The sequence below is a fragment of the Cuculus canorus genome, chromosome 7, assembly GCF_017976375.1.
Source record: "Cuculus canorus isolate bCucCan1 chromosome 7, bCucCan1.pri, whole genome shotgun sequence".
Classification (NCBI taxonomy): Eukaryota; Metazoa; Chordata; class Aves; order Cuculiformes; family Cuculidae; genus Cuculus; species Cuculus canorus.
In genome coordinates this window covers 36576307-36597900 of record NC_071407.1, presented here as the reverse complement: position 1 = coordinate 36597900, position 21594 = coordinate 36576307, and the positions used below count along the sequence as shown (strand labels likewise).

General features: G+C 40.4%; 1 protein-coding gene across 1 annotated transcript in view; it reads left to right on the top strand.

The window, feature by feature from the left end:
• PTEN (phosphatase and tensin homolog) overlaps positions 1 to 18872 on the top strand; it is a 47059-nt gene extending 28187 nt beyond the window's left edge. The window contains exons 5-9 of the mRNA XM_054071419.1: positions 292 to 530; positions 5764 to 5905; positions 8179 to 8345; positions 14142 to 14366; positions 15304 to 18872. Of these exons, the coding sequence (XP_053927394.1) occupies positions 292 to 530; positions 5764 to 5905; positions 8179 to 8345; positions 14142 to 14366; positions 15304 to 15489 (959 nt within the window). The 3' untranslated portion in view covers positions 15490 to 18872. The remainder of the gene's footprint in view (positions 1 to 291; positions 531 to 5763; positions 5906 to 8178; positions 8346 to 14141; positions 14367 to 15303) is intronic.
• Positions 18873 to 21594: the final 2722 nt, after the last annotated feature.

Sequence of the window (21594 nt, the reverse complement as noted above, 5' to 3'; positions counted from 1 at the left end):
TAAATTGTAGGAAATTCACGGTGTAAAATAGAGAGTCGGTGCCACTCATTTCAGTAGTGGTATAGAATAGTCTCTTCATGTAGCTGGATGTTTACTTATGTGTTACTAGAGAAATGGCTGCAATGCATAGAAGGTAGTACATTACTGAATAATACTGAAATAAAAAATGTACTTAACTAAACAGAGTTTTACTTAGAAACTTAATTTTTTGCTTGCTTGTCACAAAGTTGACCTGTTTAGTTGCTGTGATTTCCTTTTGAGATTTTGATGAATTACTACCTCTCATTGCAGTTGCACAGTACCCTTTTGAAGACCATAACCCACCACAGCTAGAACTCATCAAACCTTTTTGTGAAGATCTTGACCAATGGCTAAGTGAAGATGACAATCATGTTGCAGCAATCCACTGTAAAGCTGGAAAGGGACGAACTGGTGTAATGATATGTGCATATTTGTTGCATCGAGGCAAATTTTTAAAGGCTCAAGAAGCCCTAGATTTCTACGGGGAAGTAAGGACCAGAGACAAGAAGGTGAGTTCTCTGTTCTCCTACCCATATCTTTATGCTTTTCCTGCTTGAGGTCAATTTGGGTAGTCAAGCCCTTTAAGAAAAACTTCCCATCAGTTGTTATAACTGGTTTGATTTAGCTGTAACATTATTGGATCAGTATGGTTGTTCTAACTGAAAAAGCTTTCCACAGCAGCAGCACTTGGTTGCAACGCTAAAGCAGTCTGATTTTTCCATCTCCTGGTCAAGATGATCTGGATAGTTTATTTTAAATAGCCTTTTAACTAGCATTCTGCTGTGTGTTGCATCAAAAGGGCAGTTGATGAGTGAACTTGTTCAGCGTTTTCAGCCCAAATAAGAGGATTATTCTAGCATGTTTTACTTGAATACATGAATTGTTGATCTCCTCAGTTTCTCTTATCTTCTGTGGCCCTGTTTGGATGTGTGGTGTTATTACGTTGTGTTACAGTTGAATATCCCTACTGGAAGATTCTGTTGTTGAGTACCTCTTTTCAATAAAAATGTTAAGCCCGGATGCTGGTTGCCTCAAAGCCTGCTCTGTGAGGTGCTGTCATTTAGTTTCTTATACTGTCCTGGAGGAGAAATGAGTGGGTCTTAGTGCAGAGAAATTATATTCATGGGTATACGAGTTTTCTGTTGAGACCTTATCAGTGGTACAAAGAGACTTAGCAGCAGCTGTGTGTTGGACCTTTCTGGCATGGTTATGCATATTATTGGGAATTTAACCTCCTTATTTGAAGTCTTCTCCAAATACAATAAGGTGTGACTTGCAGGGTAACTTCAGCAAGCTTCCCTGCTTCCCCTTCCATCACTGCCTGGTGTATGTTGCTAGAGCAGCCCAGGATGATCCCTGCAGACCACTTCTAGCCTACTGAAGTATAGGGCTCTCTGTTTTCCTGTAATATTTGCATAACGTATTAATTTCACGGTGTGCAGAGCTTCATCTTTGAAGGTTCTTGAGAGCAGAAGTGTCACAAAAGGAATTTTGGAACTTGGCTGTTAATTCACTGGAAGGAGCAAATAGTTTCTTAGTTTGCTCTCTGTATGAGGTGGAGCTGTTATGCTGAGAAGACAGTTGTGGTGTAATACTGGAGTGGGAATAGTGTCGAGGTTTCCCATTAAAACTGTCAAAACTGCAGTTTTTGTCTTAAGAGTGCATGGTAGTGAATAGGAATGAGCTGTGTGATGAGCAAACAGCGTACATTACTCCTGCTGATTAAGATTATCTGAAGAGTCAGATAAAACAAACTACAAAACTGAACCAATACAGGGTGCAGCACGTTGTACCTCAGTTTCCCTTTTGTAAGAGGAAGGCAGTATTTCTGCACTTGGTGTGTTGCGAGTAAGGTCAGTTAGGTGCTCATCAGTACCCCCACAGTCCCTCTGGCATGTTTGAGGTAAGGGAACGCTTAGCGAACAGGAACAGTGAGCTTTGGTGAGCTCCACGGCAGACACTGTAACCAGCAACTTTGTTTTGGTTTCAGTGTCTCTACTGAAAGAGCTGATTTCTTTTCTGCCCAGCTCCACTTGCACGTGGTTATCTTTAGGTGGACAATGGGCAGCATGCAATTCACGTAATTCTTAGAGTACTATTCATGAGCAGGTATTCCAGTGCAGGTTCTGGGAGCTTTTTCTTCTCTTGTGGCCCATATTTCAGTGTTACATGTTGAGTGCTGCTCTCTGATTTGACACTTCACCACATCTTTATGTAAGTGACTTCCTGATCTCAAAGTAAATGAGGCATCAGAAGAGCTGCTTGCACCTAAGTAGGGACAAGAAAATACTTTAAAAATATTTAATTTTTTTTTTTTTGTCACTGGACCAACATATACATATGATGAAGAAAAACTGACTTTAATTACGTACCAAATTTTCTTCATGTAAAGCAAGCACTAGCTGTGCACTTTGTATATAGCCTCTGAGGACAATATAGCTGAAGTTGTTGTTTCTGTTAATGTGCATGGCAAAGTGATTCTCAAGAGGGTTTAGTCCATGCCAGCAGGAAGTGCGAGTCTGATTGCAAGAGGAAGTATGACTAAGTGGTCAAGAGAACAACCTCGAGTACTTCTGTAGCAAGCTTTTCCCAGGTCCCCACAGGGACAAGCAGCTTCTCGAGGCCTTTGCAACATTAAGTGAGCATTGTAGATGAGGCTGGGAATTGCTTGATAGTCTGCTAATGTATTGTCATCCTGGGAAAGGCAGTGGGGGATAAGACATTGAGCCTAAAAGTCTGTCTCTGACCAAAGCCTAATTTTTCTTTCCTCTATAAGCTGCCTCTTTTGACTTTTGTAACTCATCATAGTAGGGGGAGCTTTTTCAGAAGAAGGGAATGATGAAGATGAGGAAGTATTGGCTCAATGGTTGTGCCTGTCAGCCACCACTGCTGCAGAACAGGACTGATTTCTCTTTGAACCAAGGGAGGCAAAAAACTGTCTTCTGAAATTGGATAAAACACTGGAATTGTCCAGCCAGTTTTCAGAGCCGAAGGAGAAGTAACCTCCCATAAAAAAGCCTTCTAAAAAAAAGCTGCTGCTTCCACTGTTTGAAATGGTCAGCTTATCACCTGCTTTTTCCTTAAGATGGACACTGAAATGCTACTGTGATGACAAGGACTGTCAACTTACCTTCCTGGGGCTGAGGGAAGTTTCTTTATTCCTGCTTCTGCCTTGAAGGGTTTTATGGTGAGGATTAGACTTGGAAGGAAGCACAACGAATAAGTATCGGCTGAGAACAACTATTCAAGTGCTTGAGCTGGAAATGATCCATTCAGGAGCGTGTCTTAGGCCAATCACACTGTTGTATTTTTAGGAACAGGTCCTAATAGTGGTGTAACTGAACAGGAAATGGAAAAAAATTACTTTGTGCAAGGAAGTCTCAGAATGACTCTTTGAGCAGGATAGATACTGCCTGGTGTGTCATGTTAGAGCTGATCAGTTGTGATGCCTGTTCGTTTGATATACTCAAGTAGCAACCTCTGCTAAACCTGATGCTGTGAGCCCAAGTCTGAGGCTGCAGCTTTAGCTTTACTCTCAAAGTGGGGCACGTTATTAAAGTGAATGTGGGAATATTGCTTCCAAAAAATGTTTATTCTTTGTAATATTGCTGATGCTACATTGAGAGGAGAACCAGGAACGGCACCTGACAGTTTTTGTGATGTCTGTGTAGCTCGGCAGTGCCTGTGAGACTCTGGCATAGGTACTAGAGGAGTTCATCTAATGTCCATTTAAAAATGATGATGGTGATAGATGGGAAGTGTAAGCCTCTCAAGGAGAAAATACTTACTGCTTCTCTGTTCTTTCTTGTTTTTGAGTGAAAGTAAGCAGGAGGTGATTGCACATCTCAGAATGTAGCACATTATGGAAGTGCTTTGAAACCAGACCTTTGGAAAATGGAGAACTTCCTGTTCCGCTTCAGTGTGGTTGGTGCTTAAGGTCCTCAGGGTAAAGGCTATGTCTCCTAGGGGGAAAAAAAAATCTCTAGCTAGAGGGGTAAAATGGCTTGCCTGGCTGAGAACTGGTGTTGCTTTGTGATTAATTATCACTTTACATAGCCGCAAAAGTGAGGTGCTCCCTCTATTCTCCCTCATGCCACACATCCTTTACAGCACAAAGAAGCTATGAGTGAGGAAGAATGCGTTTTCCTTACCTGCATGCTTTTTCTGATTAGCAGTATTAGCAAATTAATGATGGTTTGCTCTGAGGCTGGGATTCTCTCATTAATGAAGTTCAGATCCCAGGAAAACAAGCTTTGAAGCTCCCTTAAAAAGTGGGTCTGACAAGTACTGAGATATCATCTGGACCAGAAACATGGTCGCTGTGGAAGTCTGCTTAAGGTCATTGTGCAGGTGCTGTAGGGGAAAGTCTTTTGACTTACCAACTGAAATGGTAAGGAGACCTAATTATCAACATATTTAAAAATAATGATAGGAAGTGAATATCTTCATGTGTGATTATTAAATTAAAAGTACTCTGGCCACCCTTACCTTATGACTTTTGTAGGGCAAGGCAGGTATTGGAACTAAAAGTTCGTAGAAATACTATGTTCTAGGCTTTGTGACCAAAATGCCCATAGACTCATATGGAAATATCTTTTTATTTCCCAGTTTATTGCTATTTCTCATTTAGTTGTAACACGAAAGTTTACTCATGCTGTTGCAAGTATATAATTAAAGTATTTTTCATCTTTACACTTTAGCTTGAAAGTATTCGTTACATTAGCTTTAAAATTAGTCCCTTACTTGATTTGAAATCAGTAATAAAAAGGTTCTTTGGTTATGTGTTCTCAAAGCAAATGTGTAACTTCAGAGTTGTAATTAAACTGAGAAATCTTTCGTATAACAGTTTGGACTATTGGGTTTGTATTAAAGAAACTTTCCACTTTAGTTTTTTGGTGAAAATATTTCAGAAGGCCATTATGTAATAGAAGGTAGGGTCAGTCATGAGTACAATTTTATTAGCAAATAAATTAGAATCTTTTGACTTAACGTGCAGTTCCTGTGTTGGTGTTTAAAAGTCAGAGCATGTTCAAGGTGCCTCCTCTTTAACATCTGACGCTCCCCACCCCAAAAAAAAACCCACAGCAGCGTGAAACCATCTTTTGCGTGACCCTTAGGGTGCCCAAGACATTTGTTTTTAAGATCAGGGAGTATCTGTGCTCGTTGCCTCATTGCTTGAGGTGGATGTTTGGAGATATGTACTGAAACAACTGGAAAACCAGTGTCCTGCTTGCTCTGTGCTAGGGACCGGTTGGTAATTTATTGCCTGCTGTTCAGTAATATGTGCAAACAGCTTCCCCTTAAACGTTCTGCAGGATGAGTGTGAGAGTTGTGGGCACGCGCCTAGGGAAAAGGGGAATGCATGCAGAGCCTGTCTTTGGGAGTGGTTCGGAGGTAGTTTATGTCCTCGAGGTGCCCAGGATGGTCTGCAATGAAGAAATCACCAAGGGTCATCACAGGTCACTGTGCTAAAGTCTGTGTGGATGGGTTTCCATGCAGTGTAGAAAGCTTCCGAAGTCCAGCTGGTTCAGATGCTTTCCTCTTGTCTGCTGTCACCAGTGTAGCTGCTGCAGAGGTATGCTCAGCATAAATCACAATGGTTTATTCCAGGTGCTTTATTTGCCTTTTCATTTGTGGTTTGTTTTCTTTGAATTATATTTTGAGCTGATGGGCAGGAGCTCTCGTTAGTGGTGCTAATAAATGATCTTGATGGTTTTGGATGTTTGTTTTCCCTCTGTTTAGGGAGTGACAATTCCCAGTCAGAGACGCTACGTCTATTACTATAGCTACCTGTTAAAGAATCACCTGGATTACAGACCAGTGGCACTGCTGTTTCACAAGATGATGTTTGAAACAATTCCCATGTTCAGCGGCGGAACTTGCAGTAAGTACCCAGCACCACGTTCAACTCCGTTAGTGCTTCTAAGGAAACACATCGGCCTTTGGACTTGATTTGCTTATGTGAGACAGTTACTGTTCTGTTACGAGGCACGAAATGCTGCGCATCTTGGTGGAGGACAGGATTATATTTAAACCCTTTGCATTCCAAAATCATCTGGATTAGTGTGGTCTGTCTGCCAGCATCCTCCCAGGTGTAGTATTTGAGGTCTGTGAAGGACTCAAATGGTCATGTCACTACAGTTTTAAATTGGGAAGCATTTAATGGTTTGAAGAGAAGTGATGCAGTGCATATATATTTGGATATTTGCTCCTTATTTTTATAAAAAGCCCTTTTTTAATACATCAGCTGTTGGGAAACAAGAATTGCTGTAAAACATTTGCTTAATGGCTTGTTGGCTTCAGATGCAGCAACATCGTTCTTCCCATCATGTTTAAAAAATTTCTCTTCAGCTGGGTAAATATCTAGTTAACTCTGGAATCATCTCTCTATATGGAGGCTTATGAAGTATTAATACACCTGTGAATGATTAATCTGGTTTGATGATATGCAGTGTCTTAGCAAGGAACTGCGGATTCCTTGAAACTTTGAAGTATAAGTACGAATTCACTTCTGTCCTCCTGTGGGCTGCGTTACGGAGCAGCCTATAGAGCCTAGTGTTGTGTGTTCATTTTTTTTTTTTAGTGGAAAAAGGCCTTGTAATGGTTTTGCTATAGGGATTACTGCAATATGTAATTAATTCCAGTGCTTCCTGTGGCTTTGATTAAAATTGCACTGGTAATATTGTTATAAGGCAGTACCTGAACATGTAATGTGGATAAGAAAAAAATCAAACAACTTGTCAGGCTTGCTGTATTTACAGGAGGAGGAAAGGAGGAGCCTCTGCCAAAAAAACTCCATCTCTAGACTACAGGTTTGGAGGTTACAGATTTCTGCAATTAACACTTGTTTAATTTTTTTGGATGAACTGTGCTGTGCTTGTGAAATCAAGCTAAAAGTATGAATTGCCCACTTAATCTTTTGTTTGTACCAGACTGTTAGCGTGCTATTTTCACAGTGAGATGTTGGGATAAACAAAAGTTTCACTAAGCTCCTGAGAAGATAGAGTAGCAGTCAACCACAGCATCTTTGTACTGCAATATTTTACATTTCTGTGGAGTTTTCAGTGCTTTTACAGAATGTGAAACCAATGGTCTTTGTTATTTCTTTAGTCGTGTTACCTGCTACAAAGGTAGTAGTTTTTACCAATGCATGATATCTTTCAATCTGACTTCCTTGTTATTTTCCTTCTGTTCTAAAGTTGCTGACCAAGATGATATTACCTTGGGCAAAATGAAGACACGACAGGGTTCCACAGCTCTGAGGATTTAAGGAAGTTCTGTAGCTGTTTTGTAGCTAGACCACTCAACAGGGTAGTGTGGTTGTGCTTGGTAGGGGCTTCCACAGCTCTGCGAGGGTGGTTTCGGAGTGGCTACGTGCTTTGCAGCAGGGTACAGATCAGTATGTATTGCCTAGAGAGCATCCTGCATTTGAGACTAAGGGAATTCAGAGCAAATTCAGACAGGACTTCTTCAAATAAGTTTAATTTAATATTTCTGGCTTTTGTGCTGGTAACTGGCAACATCCAAAGAAAATCTGCTTAGACTGTACCAACACTGTACCTCCTAACTTCAGCTGTTACCCCTGCAGATTTAACGTGGAAAGTTATGCCGTGGTGGGCACTTTCTGGTGGTGATGATACAGACACAAGCAGCCTGTGTCTATATAGTCTCTTGGTGCTGGTTGGTTTGTGTATTAATGTTAAATGTCTTTGTTTTCAGTTATGTAACAGTTCTGTTTCTGTAAGAGCAGAAATCAGTTTGTGCTGACGTGACTGCCCACTCTGCAATGTGAAGAAGACACAGGAGAATAAAACCCCTCAGTTGTGCCCCTATAGTACAGAGTTGAGAGGCAGTATGCAAGGAAAAGTCAAGAAGTTGTGATTTCATATGCTAATTTCTTATTACATTAAAAAGAAGTGGCAGATTTCTAGCAGCCCTGTGGTTGCCCAAGAGTATTGCTACAAAGCACAGAAACCTGTTAGGTTGTTTCCAGTAATATTTAGTAACGTTTGATGCCCTGCAGTGCTTAACTCGTAAGAGATGTTTACTTAACTTTCAAAATATTGTGGTTTGTGATTGTGATTCTGATATCAATATTTTACTTTTTGACACATTGAGGTGTTTCTTACAAAGCGTCACTCTTGTTTTGCCGTGCAGATCCTCAATTTGTGGTGTACCAGCTAAAGGTAAAGATATTCACCTCCCCTTCAGGACCCTCAAGACGTGAAGACAAGTACATGTACTTTGAATTCCCTCAACCTTTGCCGGTATGCGGTGATATCAAAGTGGAATTTTTCCACAAACAGAACAAGATGTTGAAAAAGGTTGGTTTTCTTGCTTTTCTGGAAAATGTTGTCAAGCCAATCCTGATGCCGGGCTGCGATGTTGGTTATTGCTCAGTGATGTGTAATCACAGCGTTTAATTCTTTGATGTCTAGTTTTCCCAAGGAGAGAATCTGCCACAAAATGAAAGCTGGATATTTGGAGAGTTGGTGAGATTAAGTACAAAGGTTGGGTAAAAATTATGCTGGATATGTCTTGCAGTCATTTGGGCAGTAGTAATCTAATTGAGGAAGAAACATTCTTGGTCTAAAAATAGACTTGCATACTGAGCAAGTTAACTCCAGCTGTTTTCTTCACTAAATTTTCCTGAGGTTTGAGCAGGCACAGAAGATCCTGCCTGTGTGCTCTTGGCTGATTTCTACCCATCTGTCTGATTTGGTTGAATTTTCAAGATAATGGAGTTCTTGCACACTTTATAAGAGTATCTCTGCAATCTCTTGAGCCATCTCTCTGTTCCGCTGTGACATCAGGCTTTTAGAGAAGTCACTCAGAACTAAGATTTTTATCAGTGTGTCAATTGTGGAAAAAAATAATCTAGAACTCCCTGACTTTGGTGTCATAAATTGAGTTTGTAAAGATTAATTCCACATCACTGGGGTTTCTTTCATTCTGGTGCTTGTGGAGGTAGTTTGCATCTGCCAAAGTGAAAGGTGAGGATGAGACTATGTTGACTAAAGACTACTTTTGTATTTAATACTTAAAATTCTTTATGAGTAGTTGTTCACTGTTTAATGGATGTTGTAAAACTTAAGAGCATTCATTGAGTGAATCCTGTGTACAGGCAAAGCATCAAGATAAAATACTATAGTGGATTGGGAGACAAATATAAGTGATGTGATAGCGAAGTCTCATAACTCCTGCATACAGGTTATACCTACTAGATGTACACTTGCATGCTATTCTCTGGTCTTGTTCAGTTACAAGGTATTGTTAACTATTATAACAGTATAATTTCAGGAGCTGGAAATGTTGTGTTCTGTTGTTTGCTATGCACTGATATCTGCAAAAATTTTTATAATGGGAATATTCTCTTCTGCCTGTTTAAGGAGATGTTTTGGTTGATCAGTGCAGCTATATGCCATACAGAGAATTGTAAGACAGAGCATTTAAAAGTAGAAATTCTGTTTTAAGTCAAGATTAAAATCATTGACATTTGAAACTGCAATGCACAGGAGCCAGTTTTGAGAACAGACTTCTAAAGGAGCACCCAGATAAGTACTGTGGGCTAGACATGACTGATGCAGTGAGGAGAAGAAACAAAACCCAAACATCCGAGACAAGGTCCTGTTTTATCCAGTCCGTGTCCTATATCAACTGTGAATTTGTCGTTTCTTTACTGTCTTCGGTAACACATGGATTGCAAACGGACTTTGTAGGAAGCGTTGTACTGCCCTTCCCTTCCCTCTGTAAGCCCCTGTAATATCAGTATCAGTGCACAGCTCATGCTGGATCTTGACTCTATGGCACCAGGAACAAACTCCTGTATTTGTTTTACCTCTACAGAGAGCACTGAGATCCAGTGACTGCGTAAACTGGAGGCTCTCATTGTCACATACAATTTCTGTGGTATAAATGCATGTTCTTTTGAGAACAAAATAGCTTGAGAATTGTGTACAATTACTTTCTATGAATTTCTGATGGATAGAATTTAATAATTTGGGGGTTGGTTTTTTTTGTGCATGTGGGTTTTTTTGTTTCTCTGTCTTGTAGCTTGGCTATTCTTCCATCTCGGACGGCTGCTGTAGTCTCTCTCGTTTTGCTTATATATCTATGTGGAGCCTCTTTCTTCCAGTTATTAATGTTGGCATGATAATCTTCAGGTATTTCAGAGCATCCTTATATCACTTGGTTCAAGGAGAATCTGTTAAAAAATAATACAGAAGATCTTGTAACCTTCCTACCTGTGGAGCTTGGGGATAGAGGGAACCTTTTTCAGGAGTCCTCCCAGTATGGATGAGGGGAAAACGATGGTTTGGGTTTTGGTTTTTTTTTTGTAGGAGTCACTGCTGTTTTGTACCCAGACTGTAGCATAGGGAGGCCTGACAGTGTTTTTTGTGCTGTTGGGTATGCTATTTCATCTTTTGAGTCTGTATGGATGAGAAGTTCTGCTACATAGTTTAGGGAAATGTAGCTTTAGGGAAGTGCTGTTTAGTAAGCACTGAAGAATGAATTCTCTGAAAATGTCAGAAGACTTTAACTGTGGGTTTGAAAATGGTACAGGAAGTTCCATCAGCCATGGCTGTGGGAAGGCTGCGAGGCCACCATGGAACAGGTTGAAACATGATCTCCAAACCCCTTAGCTGGTGCTACAGGGTGATTACAAGTGCATGTAGACCTCTCTGCAAAATTAAACTCTCGGGAGGGTATGGGAACTCCTAGCGGGTGGCTTAAATGATCTTGGGTTTGTATCTCAGTCTGCAATCAGAGGCAAATATCTGCTCTAGAGTGAGGTATATTTTTGTCTCAGTCTGAGAACTGAAAACATGTCCAAGGCAGGGATAAATATTGTATGTCAGAACAGTGTGATTAAATCAGCTTCTGTCTCAAGTGTCTGATACTGCACTGTAGATTTTATGATATAGATTTGGTTATGAGAAGAAATACATCTGCACCTTTTCTAAGGCAGATGCCTGTGATGTAACTGGAAGTGAAATAACACACATTCAGAAAAAGCCTCTAGCTAATACTTGTTTTCAGAAGCTTATTCATTAAATTGTGCTTCTGTGAGCACTTGATCTGGTACTCTGATTTCCTATATAAAGCCCAAGCTCAGTTCATGCCTTGATTTTAAAAATTCTTATCTTTGGCCTGTATTACATTAATTTTATTCGTTGTCTCCCATGAAATATCTTGGAGCCTGATGCTTTGGCTGAAGCTGATTGAATCCTCACATTAATTAATTAGTTTTGGTTTTCAGTGGAAGCAGTGACACAGTTATCAGCCTTAAGAGCTAAATCCAACAAAATGTGACTGAGTCTTCCCTCAATTTGAGCGGCTGTGCCATGTTCGAGCACCCGTGAACTTAGTGTATTAAACTAATTAAGTTAGAGTAGTGGGAATGGAAGGAAAATAATGATGCTTTAAAAAGGTGAAGGGAGATAAAAGGAAAAATGACCAGCTCAGTCAAGTTGTATTGTTTAGTTTGAATCCCCAAAGACCTCTGCAAATTTATCCCAAGGAAAACAGATTAAAAGATGTCTGGTGAGAAGTTTGTCGTCTGTCTTGTCTTCTCCAGACTCTATCAGTAAAGCTGAGCCCCTGCTGTTGCTTGTTCAGGCAGGTCCTTAAGTGCCAGGTAAATCCTTCCTGGTTCAACTCCACCTGATGAAATCTTAAGGTGAGGCATGACAAGACCATGCCTTCTGCTTCTGCTGGGATTGGTTTACATTCAGTGGCCTTGTTTGCTTTGGCACGGTTTCCCTTCAAACCTGCTTCGGCACTACTGGTATAAGCCATTTTTCATCCATCTGCTGCAGTGTGTCCATTGGCTTTGTCCTGTCCTCACTGAAGGTGGTCCTGAGCACCAGCACTAAAGTGCGTTGCTGCTTCTGCATCGTGGTTCTGGAGCAGGAGGGAACATAGTAGTACTGTCACCCCAGCTACAAGAGGTGGGATCTCTCTTAACTGTGGTCATGGTGAGGAAACACACATGCTTCTCTCTGTCCTCACTGGAGGGATGGCCTTTTCACCTGCAGTGATACTGCTTGCCTTTTCCCGCTGTTTATTGTGGATGGCACCTGGATACCAAATCCCTCCTGTTCTGTAGCTGGAAAACTGATGCCATTGGCTGTTTCTTTGTAGGAACATGGGCTTCTTCATCAATGTGATGGCTTGAAGGGACTTGATGGCAGTGGCAAACATCTGTTAGTCAGTCTCCCAAGACTGCTATAATTACAGCATGTTAATCTGGTAGATTAACTTGATTCCCAGAGGTACTGGAGAGGCATGTGTTGAAGTGGGTAACTGCATAACTACCAAGAGTGCTTCTTGACTGAATTATTTGACTTTTGTCATTGCCCTTGCACTTCCTTATAGGTTGGGGGTCTCTTAGGTGCTTACAGAAATGCACTCAAGCTGGAAATGGGTTTGTATGCTTTACCTAAAATACTTAAAATGGGTCTGGTATAGAACGCAGGTAGAAGTTGTTTCATCAGACGCTTGAATTCTCAGTATTTGTGTGCTTATATGTTTTTATTAATTAGTGAGGAAGAATAATATAAGTTAAGCAGTAGCCCAACTCTTCCCTATCCCTTTCTTGATGGCCTTAGAAAATGTTGTGATGTTTTGCAGGTGCCGTATTGCCTTCAGCAGGGACACGTGCTGATATGATAAACACTAGAACCACTTCTGTTCCAACTCTAATCCTCCCCGTTGCTTTCCAGCGGAGGTGAATAGCTAGGAAAATAGGGCAGGACCTGGATTTTTTAATAAGAAATTGGAATTAGATATCTCTGGTAAAACAAAATATGTGTATTAGTTTAGAAGGAGTCTGTTCATCTTCTGGTCGTGTATAATATCAAGAAATCTTAGATTCTGGTATGTGCTAGCTTTGTCACTTCTGCAGCTTTAACAGAAATGCAGAAATACTGACTATTTGGAAAGTTTGCATTTTGGATCTGAAAACTCGGTGAAAGAGAAGGCATAATTTGTGAAGAGGAAGTAAATGTAGCCCGGAGTTTCAGACGGAGAAGTGCTTCATGTGCTAGTCAGGACCAACCTGCTAATGGTAGTTTGTCTTGGAAACATCACGTCTTGACTGACAAAAGTATGGCAAGTGATGGAAAGGTAACACAAGAGCATTCAGTGCATCCCACGGAGCTGTTTAGCTGAGAACATGAAGGTGAAGTTCCCGAGCATATCATCTTCCAAGGTTGGCAGACCACGGCCAAAATACTGCTGCACGTTCATTCGCGCATGTGGAGACGGACACTTGCAGGAACCCTGCTAGTCACGGAGAGAGGCTTGTAACACACTGGCTCATAGCAACCAGTTCTCCAGTGAGATGTTAAAATCAGATACGTTTGTTTTGCTTCTTTGTACAGATACACACCTGTTGCAGCATTAGAGTGAATAACCTAACATGTACTTTCTGGCTGTTGAAGATCTGTCAAGTTCTGCTTAAGTTGAATACACTTGAACTCAATACCTCATCTACCTCTCAAGTGGAAGGGCAGCTGACGCTTTCAGAGTCTGACTTTATCTTAGTATGGGTCAGAAAACATCTGACTGGTAGAAACCATCTCTGTAAAGCAGTAATGAATCCACTACAATAGGAGTGTTAGGTTTGTAGGGCGGTTCTACTCCATTACAGCCATTTCTGTATAAAAATAAAATGTACTCTTATGCAGGAAGCTATGAGTGAGGATGTTCGCTGTTGGTACATATTACTCACCTAAACTGGTTCCCACAGGTCATCTGTTAGTTTTGGCTACTGCTTGGCAAGGTATGCCATGTGATTATGAGTTTAACACTTGTTTAATTTATTGTCATTTGCTCTTTTGTAAGTATGATTGTTTAAAAACCGACTTGTGATGAGGAGTGACTTCTGAAAGCTTAAATGCTTAAAATTGAGTTTGATTAATGCAGAGTTTGCCTAGTGTCTAGGAGAACTGGTGAAAGTGTCTTTTCATGCAATGTAACCAATGATGTACTGTTGTCCAAACAAGTTTTGTCTGATATTACCGATTTGTTTTTGACCAGATGATGATATTAGCCTGATTAACGTACCACTAGTGAATACTAAAGCAAGCTTGTTCTTTGTGTTCTTCCTCCCCCAGGACAAAATGTTTCACTTTTGGGTAAACACATTCTTCATAGGACTGGATGAAAATTCAGACAAAGTAGAAAATGGAAGTCTAGTTGCAGATCAGGAACTTGATGGTATTTTCAGTACAGAGCGCTCAGATAATGATAAGGAATATTTAATCCTTACATTAACAAAAAATGATCTAGACAAAGCAAATAAAGACAAAGCCAACAGATATTTCTCTCCAAACTTCAAGGTCAGTATGTATTATGTGTAAACAAAGCTGAAAAGCTGCATGACGTTATCTGATTTGTCTGTCTTATCTTATGGAGGAACCCTTTGAAACGTAGAAATTGTATTGATGTGTTAGTATTGCCACTATGCATCAAAGCGTCTAGCTTTGTAAGTTTATGTGCTTTTTGGGAGGTTGATAGATGCTAAGAGACTGGGAATGAGGGCTTTGGCTTCTTTTGGGTATTGAAGGCATTAGAGATGAGTAGTAGGAGCCCCAGGTAGCATCTTTCCTGTACCAGCTGCATTGCTATGAGCTCTAAGCGTAACACAATAATTCCTGATCTGATTTGCAGAGGTGCCTGATTCACAGGAATACCTTACCTGCAGGTTTCGCTGTGAGGAACACGAGCCATTGCCAGCACTGTTTTTAAAAATGAAAAAGGCATTCCTAAGAACTTTAGTGGGTTTTTTAAATCACTCATAAAACATTAGACATTGTGTAGTGCTCGTGTGAAGGTAATGGTCACAGTTGCTTGGATCAAACTTGGCACACACGCAGACAAGTCACCAGTTAGTGTCTTGTTCGTTCTTATGCACTCTTCTTACAGCTTGTGCTGCAGAGGTCTAGGAGGTAGGATGGTTGGAAGGCTTTGGGACATGGCCCACTGCAGTGGTGTCCTGCTGCTGCAACGCAGGGTGCCAGTGCTTGGCGCAGATACGCAGGACTCCTCCAGCTGGGCTTGAAAAACCTGTTGCTTTGTCAGTTCTTTATGTTGTCAGGGTGGTGGTGTGAGAGGCTGGCCAGCCTCAGAAGAGCTCGCACTTTATTTCCTTCTTTCCAGAGTAGAGAGAGGAGCACGGTGTAGAGAAGGGAGCTGTACTGTTAAAAATCGCATTGTTACCCGTGCTCAGTTAAGGTACAGTTTCCCTTTTTAAATCTTTTTTTTTTCCTTTCCCAGGTGAAGCTATTTTTCACAAAAACAGTAGAAGAGCCATCAAATCCAGAGGCTAGCAGTTCAACTTCTGTAACACCAGATGTTAGTGACAATGAACCTGATCATTATAGATACTCTGACACCACTGACTCTGATCCAGAGAATGAACCTTTTGATGAAGATCAGCATACGCAGATTACAAAAGTCTGAATATTTTTTTTAGCGGAGATAAAAAAAAACACGTTAAAAAAAAAAACAACCACAAAGAGTGACAAACTTGAATAAACTGAAAAAAGGACCTTTTTAAGTGGCAAAAGGACATAGTGTCAGATTACCAATTATAGGAACAATTCTTTCCTGACCAATCTTGTTTTGCCCTATAAATCTACAGGGTTTGACACTTGTCCAGTTGGAAAACAAAGTTACGTAGCTGATATGTATATACCTTTTTGTGTCAAAAGGACATTAAAACTTCAATTAGGAACTATAAACATGGCACTTTCCCATTTTATTCCAGTTTTATAAAAGTGGAGACAGACCTGATGTGTATACGTAGGAATTTTTCCTTTTGTGTTCTGTCACCAAACGAAGTTTCGAAAATATACAGGTTCACATCCTGCCCCTTTTTTTGCACTTGTGTGGCAACAGAAAAGTCTGCAGTTGGCTAAGAGATGCTTCGAGAAGGTTTTACTACATTCTAATGCATGTTTTTTGGATGGGGGATGGAAAGTAATGCTCAGAAAGGAATATAGCCCGCTGGAGCTTGGCCTGTGTACCGTATCCGGCTATTGACGTGCACCTTTCTTTAGCATGCTACCGTAATTCATCCTGGACAATTGAAGAGTCGCCGCTGTCACTGCTTGTTGTTTGTGCATTTTATTTTTTTTAAGTGTAATGGTGCTAGAAAAGGCAGCTAGAGGGAGTGATTCTGTATAGGGGTACAGGAATGAACCTTCACAACATCATAAAGACCCGCAAATGAAGGGACAAAAATTATTGGGGTCACAGAAAGGAAACACAGCAACAATGACTTAACCATACAAATGTGGAGGCTATCAACTAAAATATGGGCTTGAAACAAATTGTTACAAAATTAGACAATGATTTATTAATTTTTTTCTCAATTGTAATGGCTGCTCCATCTCCTCTGTAGTCAAGGCCAGTGCTAAAAGTCAGATGCTATTAGTGCATACATCAGTCAACATCTTACATCTATGTTATTAGTTTTTCAATCATATTCCTGCTGTGGGTATTTCATGTGCTGCCTTGCAAGCTTTTTTCTCATTAATATAATACTGTTTTGTAATGGTGCACAGAAAATTTAAATTGGAGATTCTCCAGGTTAGTGTTTGTTTTGAAGATGTATGATGCATTTATTCAATCAAACCTCTGTCAGCCCTTCCACCCCTTTGAACTTAGAACTTACACATTCTATTACAATGAGTTTTGCAGTTTTGCACACTTTTTTAAAAAAATGTCATTAACTGTTAGGGAATTTTACTTGAATCCTCAGTACCTATATGATGGTTTGAAAACAGACATCACACGTGATATAGAGGAAACCAGTGTTGCAGTAAATTCTCAACACTGTGAGTATGAGGTGTGTACTTTTAAAAAGCAGAGCTTGTCCCAAATATATTGTTTTCTAGTAAGAAAAAAAACCCTCAACAAACCACACAACAGCTGAGATTTGTAAACTGGCAGCGTTGTGTTACTTGTTCGTAGGGATATGGCCAGGATTAGGGCTTGTGGTTCACTTTTGGTATATAATTGACATGCCCAGGCTGTGGACGACTTAGGAGTACAATTACTATTGTGTACAAATGTGAAATAGCTGACAAAATTCCTCTTTTTAAAGTACACCATGAATAGCTGTCCCCAAATTGACCCTTTTTTTTTTTTAGGATGTAATATACCCCTTCCCCCTTTAATTAACTTATTGGTGCTGACATTGAAGTTCATTAGCTGTGTTCTCGCCTAGATAACAACTGTTTATGGAATCTGTTTGGGCCCTGTACAACAGCATTAATGGTAAAAATTCAAATATGACAAGGCAGGACTTCCAGTAATTATTGGTAAACAAAGATATAAAGTGCTTTTTATTTTTGGTATCTGTTGGTGAATTTTGCTCATCAAATTTATGATTCTAACTTCTAACAAAACTGATAAATATTTTCTGACTTATAGGTTTAATTAGACTTTAATAGCTTAATGGATCAAGATTGCTGGTTCCAGTACTCATTATTCCCACTGTTATTGACAAGCGAAAGGTGGTTACCTTGGGATGTGACGTTTAACTCTTACCCTTTGAATCATGTTTCACCTCGTCTGTTTTTTAATAGTCGAAAGTTGTGTTGGCTAATAAACAAAAATGTTCATGCTTTAAAAGTACTCAGATATTGACACTGCTGCGTGTCCCACTTTGGATAATAAAAATTGGATGGATGCGGTTCCGGTATGTAACGCTGAGGGCTGGATTCGAAATCATGATGCGGTGGGCTTTTGCACTGTTATTTCTCCTTTGGAATGTGAAGGTTGGAATGAGGGTTTCGATTTTTTTGAATGTTTCGATGTCTTTGAGAAGCCTTGCTTACATTTTATGGTGTAGTCATTGGAAATGGAAAAATGGCATTATATATATATTATATATATAAATATATATTATACATACTCTCCTATACTTTATTTCAGTTACCACCCCCATAGAAGTTGACAAGAATTACTATGACTGAAAGGTTTTCGATTCCTTATTAAAACTTTATTTATGACAGTATTCATAATTAGCTTGAACTGCATTCTATAGGTAATCTCTCCTTGAGTTTCTGGACTGTATGCTTAAACCTTTCTGGATGTGCAGCAGCTTACATGTCTGAAACTACTTGAAGGCATCACTTCGGTAAGAGCTTGTAGGTCCTGAAGCATCCCCTAGTCATTGGTAGCCCCACTCAAAATATTTGCCACAGCTATTAAAGGGCAGTTGTATAAATAGCATCTGGATTCGTTCCTGTGGCACACATTGTAAACTGAAGTGGAGTTTACATGCAGCATCAAATGTTTCAGCTTTCAAAAAGAGAAAAAAACATTAAAAAAGTTGGATGCTAGTGTGCAAGTTCCATGTTTAGTCCTAGCAAATGTGTGCAATATGTTAACGATGCCTGTGGTTGCCACGAAGTGCCTCGTTTACCTTTTAAATACTTACTGTTAGAAAGTGTCATGCATGCAGATGGGTGGGGTGGAACTGTGCACTAAAAGGGGCTCCAACTGCAGTGTTTGGCAAAGCTGCCTTTCTCTGCTCGTTCAAATTTTCAGTCTGTTTTCATATAGCATATATATATATAGCTACTAAAAGAAAAAAAAATCAGTCTGTTAAGCAGCCTTACTCTCATTCAGCCTCTTCAAATACTATTGTGCTGTGCAACAGTGGCTCTGTGTGTAATGCTATGCACTGAGAATACACAAAAACCAAGTATGACATGTACAGGATAATGCCTCATACAAATCAGATGTCCGTTTGTTATTGTGTTTAACAACCCTTTATCTCTTAGTGTTAAAACTCCACTTAAAACTGATTAAAGTCTCATTCTTGTCACTGCGTGGGTGTTTTATTGAAGTATTTTGAGTATGGAAATGGTCAGCTAAAATATTTCGCTTGTAAACCGTGAAAGTTTTGAGTGTGATTGTTAGAGCAAAGGACGTTCCTTGTGCATCAAGGGATTTTAAGGGAATGGCAGCTTAAACCCCCTGTATGTTCAGAAGCTTTACACAAGTGTGGGCATTAGAAATGTAGGTTGTGTGCAGGATAAGCCCTTTTACCCTGATGCCGTCACAGCGAGATGCAGGACCGCTTTCCTGGGGAACTAAACCATTTTTAGTGTCCGGTTAAGACAACTCTTTCTGAAACGTGTATTACCTTATTTTTAACAATGACCAGCGCATCTCCTATGCAAGTCAAACCTGAGAAGTCTTTTCGTGAAGTAGCTTTAAATTGGCAATGAGATGCAATTTAGTTGACCAGTGGAAAAAGCACGCTCACAGCGTGTTTATTGAGTACATAGTTTGGGGGTTCTTCTATTCTTGTGGCTCATCTACTTTCAAACTAGACTTTAAACTGGCAGTTTAACCCTAACACCACTTATTTTTTCAGTACCCTTTGAGCCTCTAGGAAAGAGCGTTTGCAGTTCTAGTTCTTGCATGGAACTGGCCTGCTGTTCTGCACCCTGTGGGTCCCAGGGACGCTGAGTGGGGCTGCTTTAAATGACTCTTGTTATTCCACCTTCCTTTCTGCTGCTGTTAACGTCAGCTCTGTGTCACAGCTGTCTGAGCATCTCCAAAAACGTCTCTCTCAAGCAGAGGTTAAGTCCGTAGCCTGTGCTGTTCTTCAGTGGCAAGAGAAGTGGAAAGTAGTTCTGGTGGTTTAAGGGGGTGGAATTTGCCAACTGTGCCTGGGCCTTTCTGGTGAATGACACAGTTAAGAGCTTTACATCGCGTTGATAAAGCTGGAGACAGTACTACCCAGTCTGTTAATATGTGTTCCTTTTTTGGGGTAAGCTTGTTTTTCATCCAGAAAATGAAAGAGTGGGAAGGTGTAGAAAGGAAGGATGGGAAGCTCTAAGGAAAGTAGTCTCGATGGTGTTCAAGATGTTGAGTAGCTCCTACAAATACATAGATCTATATTTAGGAAGGGATTCTAGTCTGAAGACAGGCGAAAAGTGCTGTTGTGATGAGATTAGAGTGTTGTAGTTGACTTGCGCTCCTGTCCTGTTGCCTGGAGGTCCCATGCTCCCGTCCTTAGCAGCTAAAAGCTGCTGCTATAAAAATTATTCATTTTTTCCATTTAAGGCTGTGCTCTGGTGACTGAGGCAATGATTGCGCTTCCCAGGATGGTGCTGGATGCCTCTACAGGGGGATGCTCCTTGGTGCTCCATCCCTGCACCTGTTTTCTGTGCCCTCCTCTGACCTCCTCTCCTGCTGAGCAGCGCGGGTGCTCTGGTGAGCAACGCTGGCACTGGCAGCAACCAGCAGCTCGGTCTATGCGGGTCTCTAGACAGCCGTGGAGTGATCGTTAATTATTAATTACATCTTTTTTAAAACTGCAGCCAGAGTTATAAATTGTGCTCTTTTAAGAAGGGGTTATGTTGGTAACACGATGTTTTAAAACACTTTTTTTTTTTTCTTTGCAGTTGGTTGGCATTTTGGTTATGAAATGAGTGATAACTTATGATGCTCTTTCCCTCCTAGTCTAACCCAGTTCTCTAAGGTGATGTGCTGCTGCAGTCCCTGGCCTTTTGCCTGGGGAGGTGACACTCTCTATCTTCTGGTTGGACCCCCACCAGGGATGGAACAAAAAGAAGTCAAGCAAACCAGTACCAAAGGTTGAGGTTATTGATACAAGGAAGGGCAGGTCAAATAGCTGGCTCTGTTTTTGTAAGGTGTCTTTTCAAAAGCATGATACAAATGATACTTCTACATCTTTGGTTTCTTCTCAGCCTTATCCTTTGGTATCTTCTCAAGCCTTGCCTTTCCATGTCTCCTTCTTGGAAGTTCTAGTCCTTTTTTCACACGATTGAATGTGTCTTGTGCTCGGCAGACAAGAAAATCCATTCATTTTCAACTGCTGTCTACTACAATAAGAGTCCATACTTTTTGCCTTTTTGGTAACTCTTGCATCCTCTGCTTCATGACACTTTCTGGTTGGGCTTTTTTATGCTCCTTCATTATTTTTCTCTGCGTTTCTTCTCATTCTCTGCTCTTGTTCTGTGCCTCTAAACTTTTAGCCACTGATATCTTTGTTGCAGTATAGGACAGGTAATTATTTTCTTACTATTTCATGTTTTCTTTTTTTTTTACACAGAGCTTTAGTCTGAAGGCATAGCAAGGAGAAACATTTTTAGGTTGCTTTGCTTAATAGCTCTGAAAAATATTGGGGTTGTGCAAATTCAGCAGCTATATTTGCCTCGGTGAGCTGCTGATGTGCTGTAGGAAACTGCACGTGTTTATTCAGCCTAATGGGAACGATGAGCACATGTAGTAGACTTGTGATGAGCAACCTGCGTGAAAACCCTCGCTAGTTAACTTCTGGGCTATGTTTTCCAGCTGCAAACATTTATGTATGAGTTGCATACTGACTATGGCTGAGTAGAAGACAGTTTTAGTGATGTAGTGACAAGGATGCTTGTGCTTGATACCTTGTGTCCCATAGCTAACTGCAGATGGTGAAAAAAGGTCACACTTTGCCTTCGTGGGGCATCCTTTTGCTGCTTCAGAACCTGTTCATGTCAAGTTTTTAAGTTGATAAAAAACGGTATTTTAGAGATG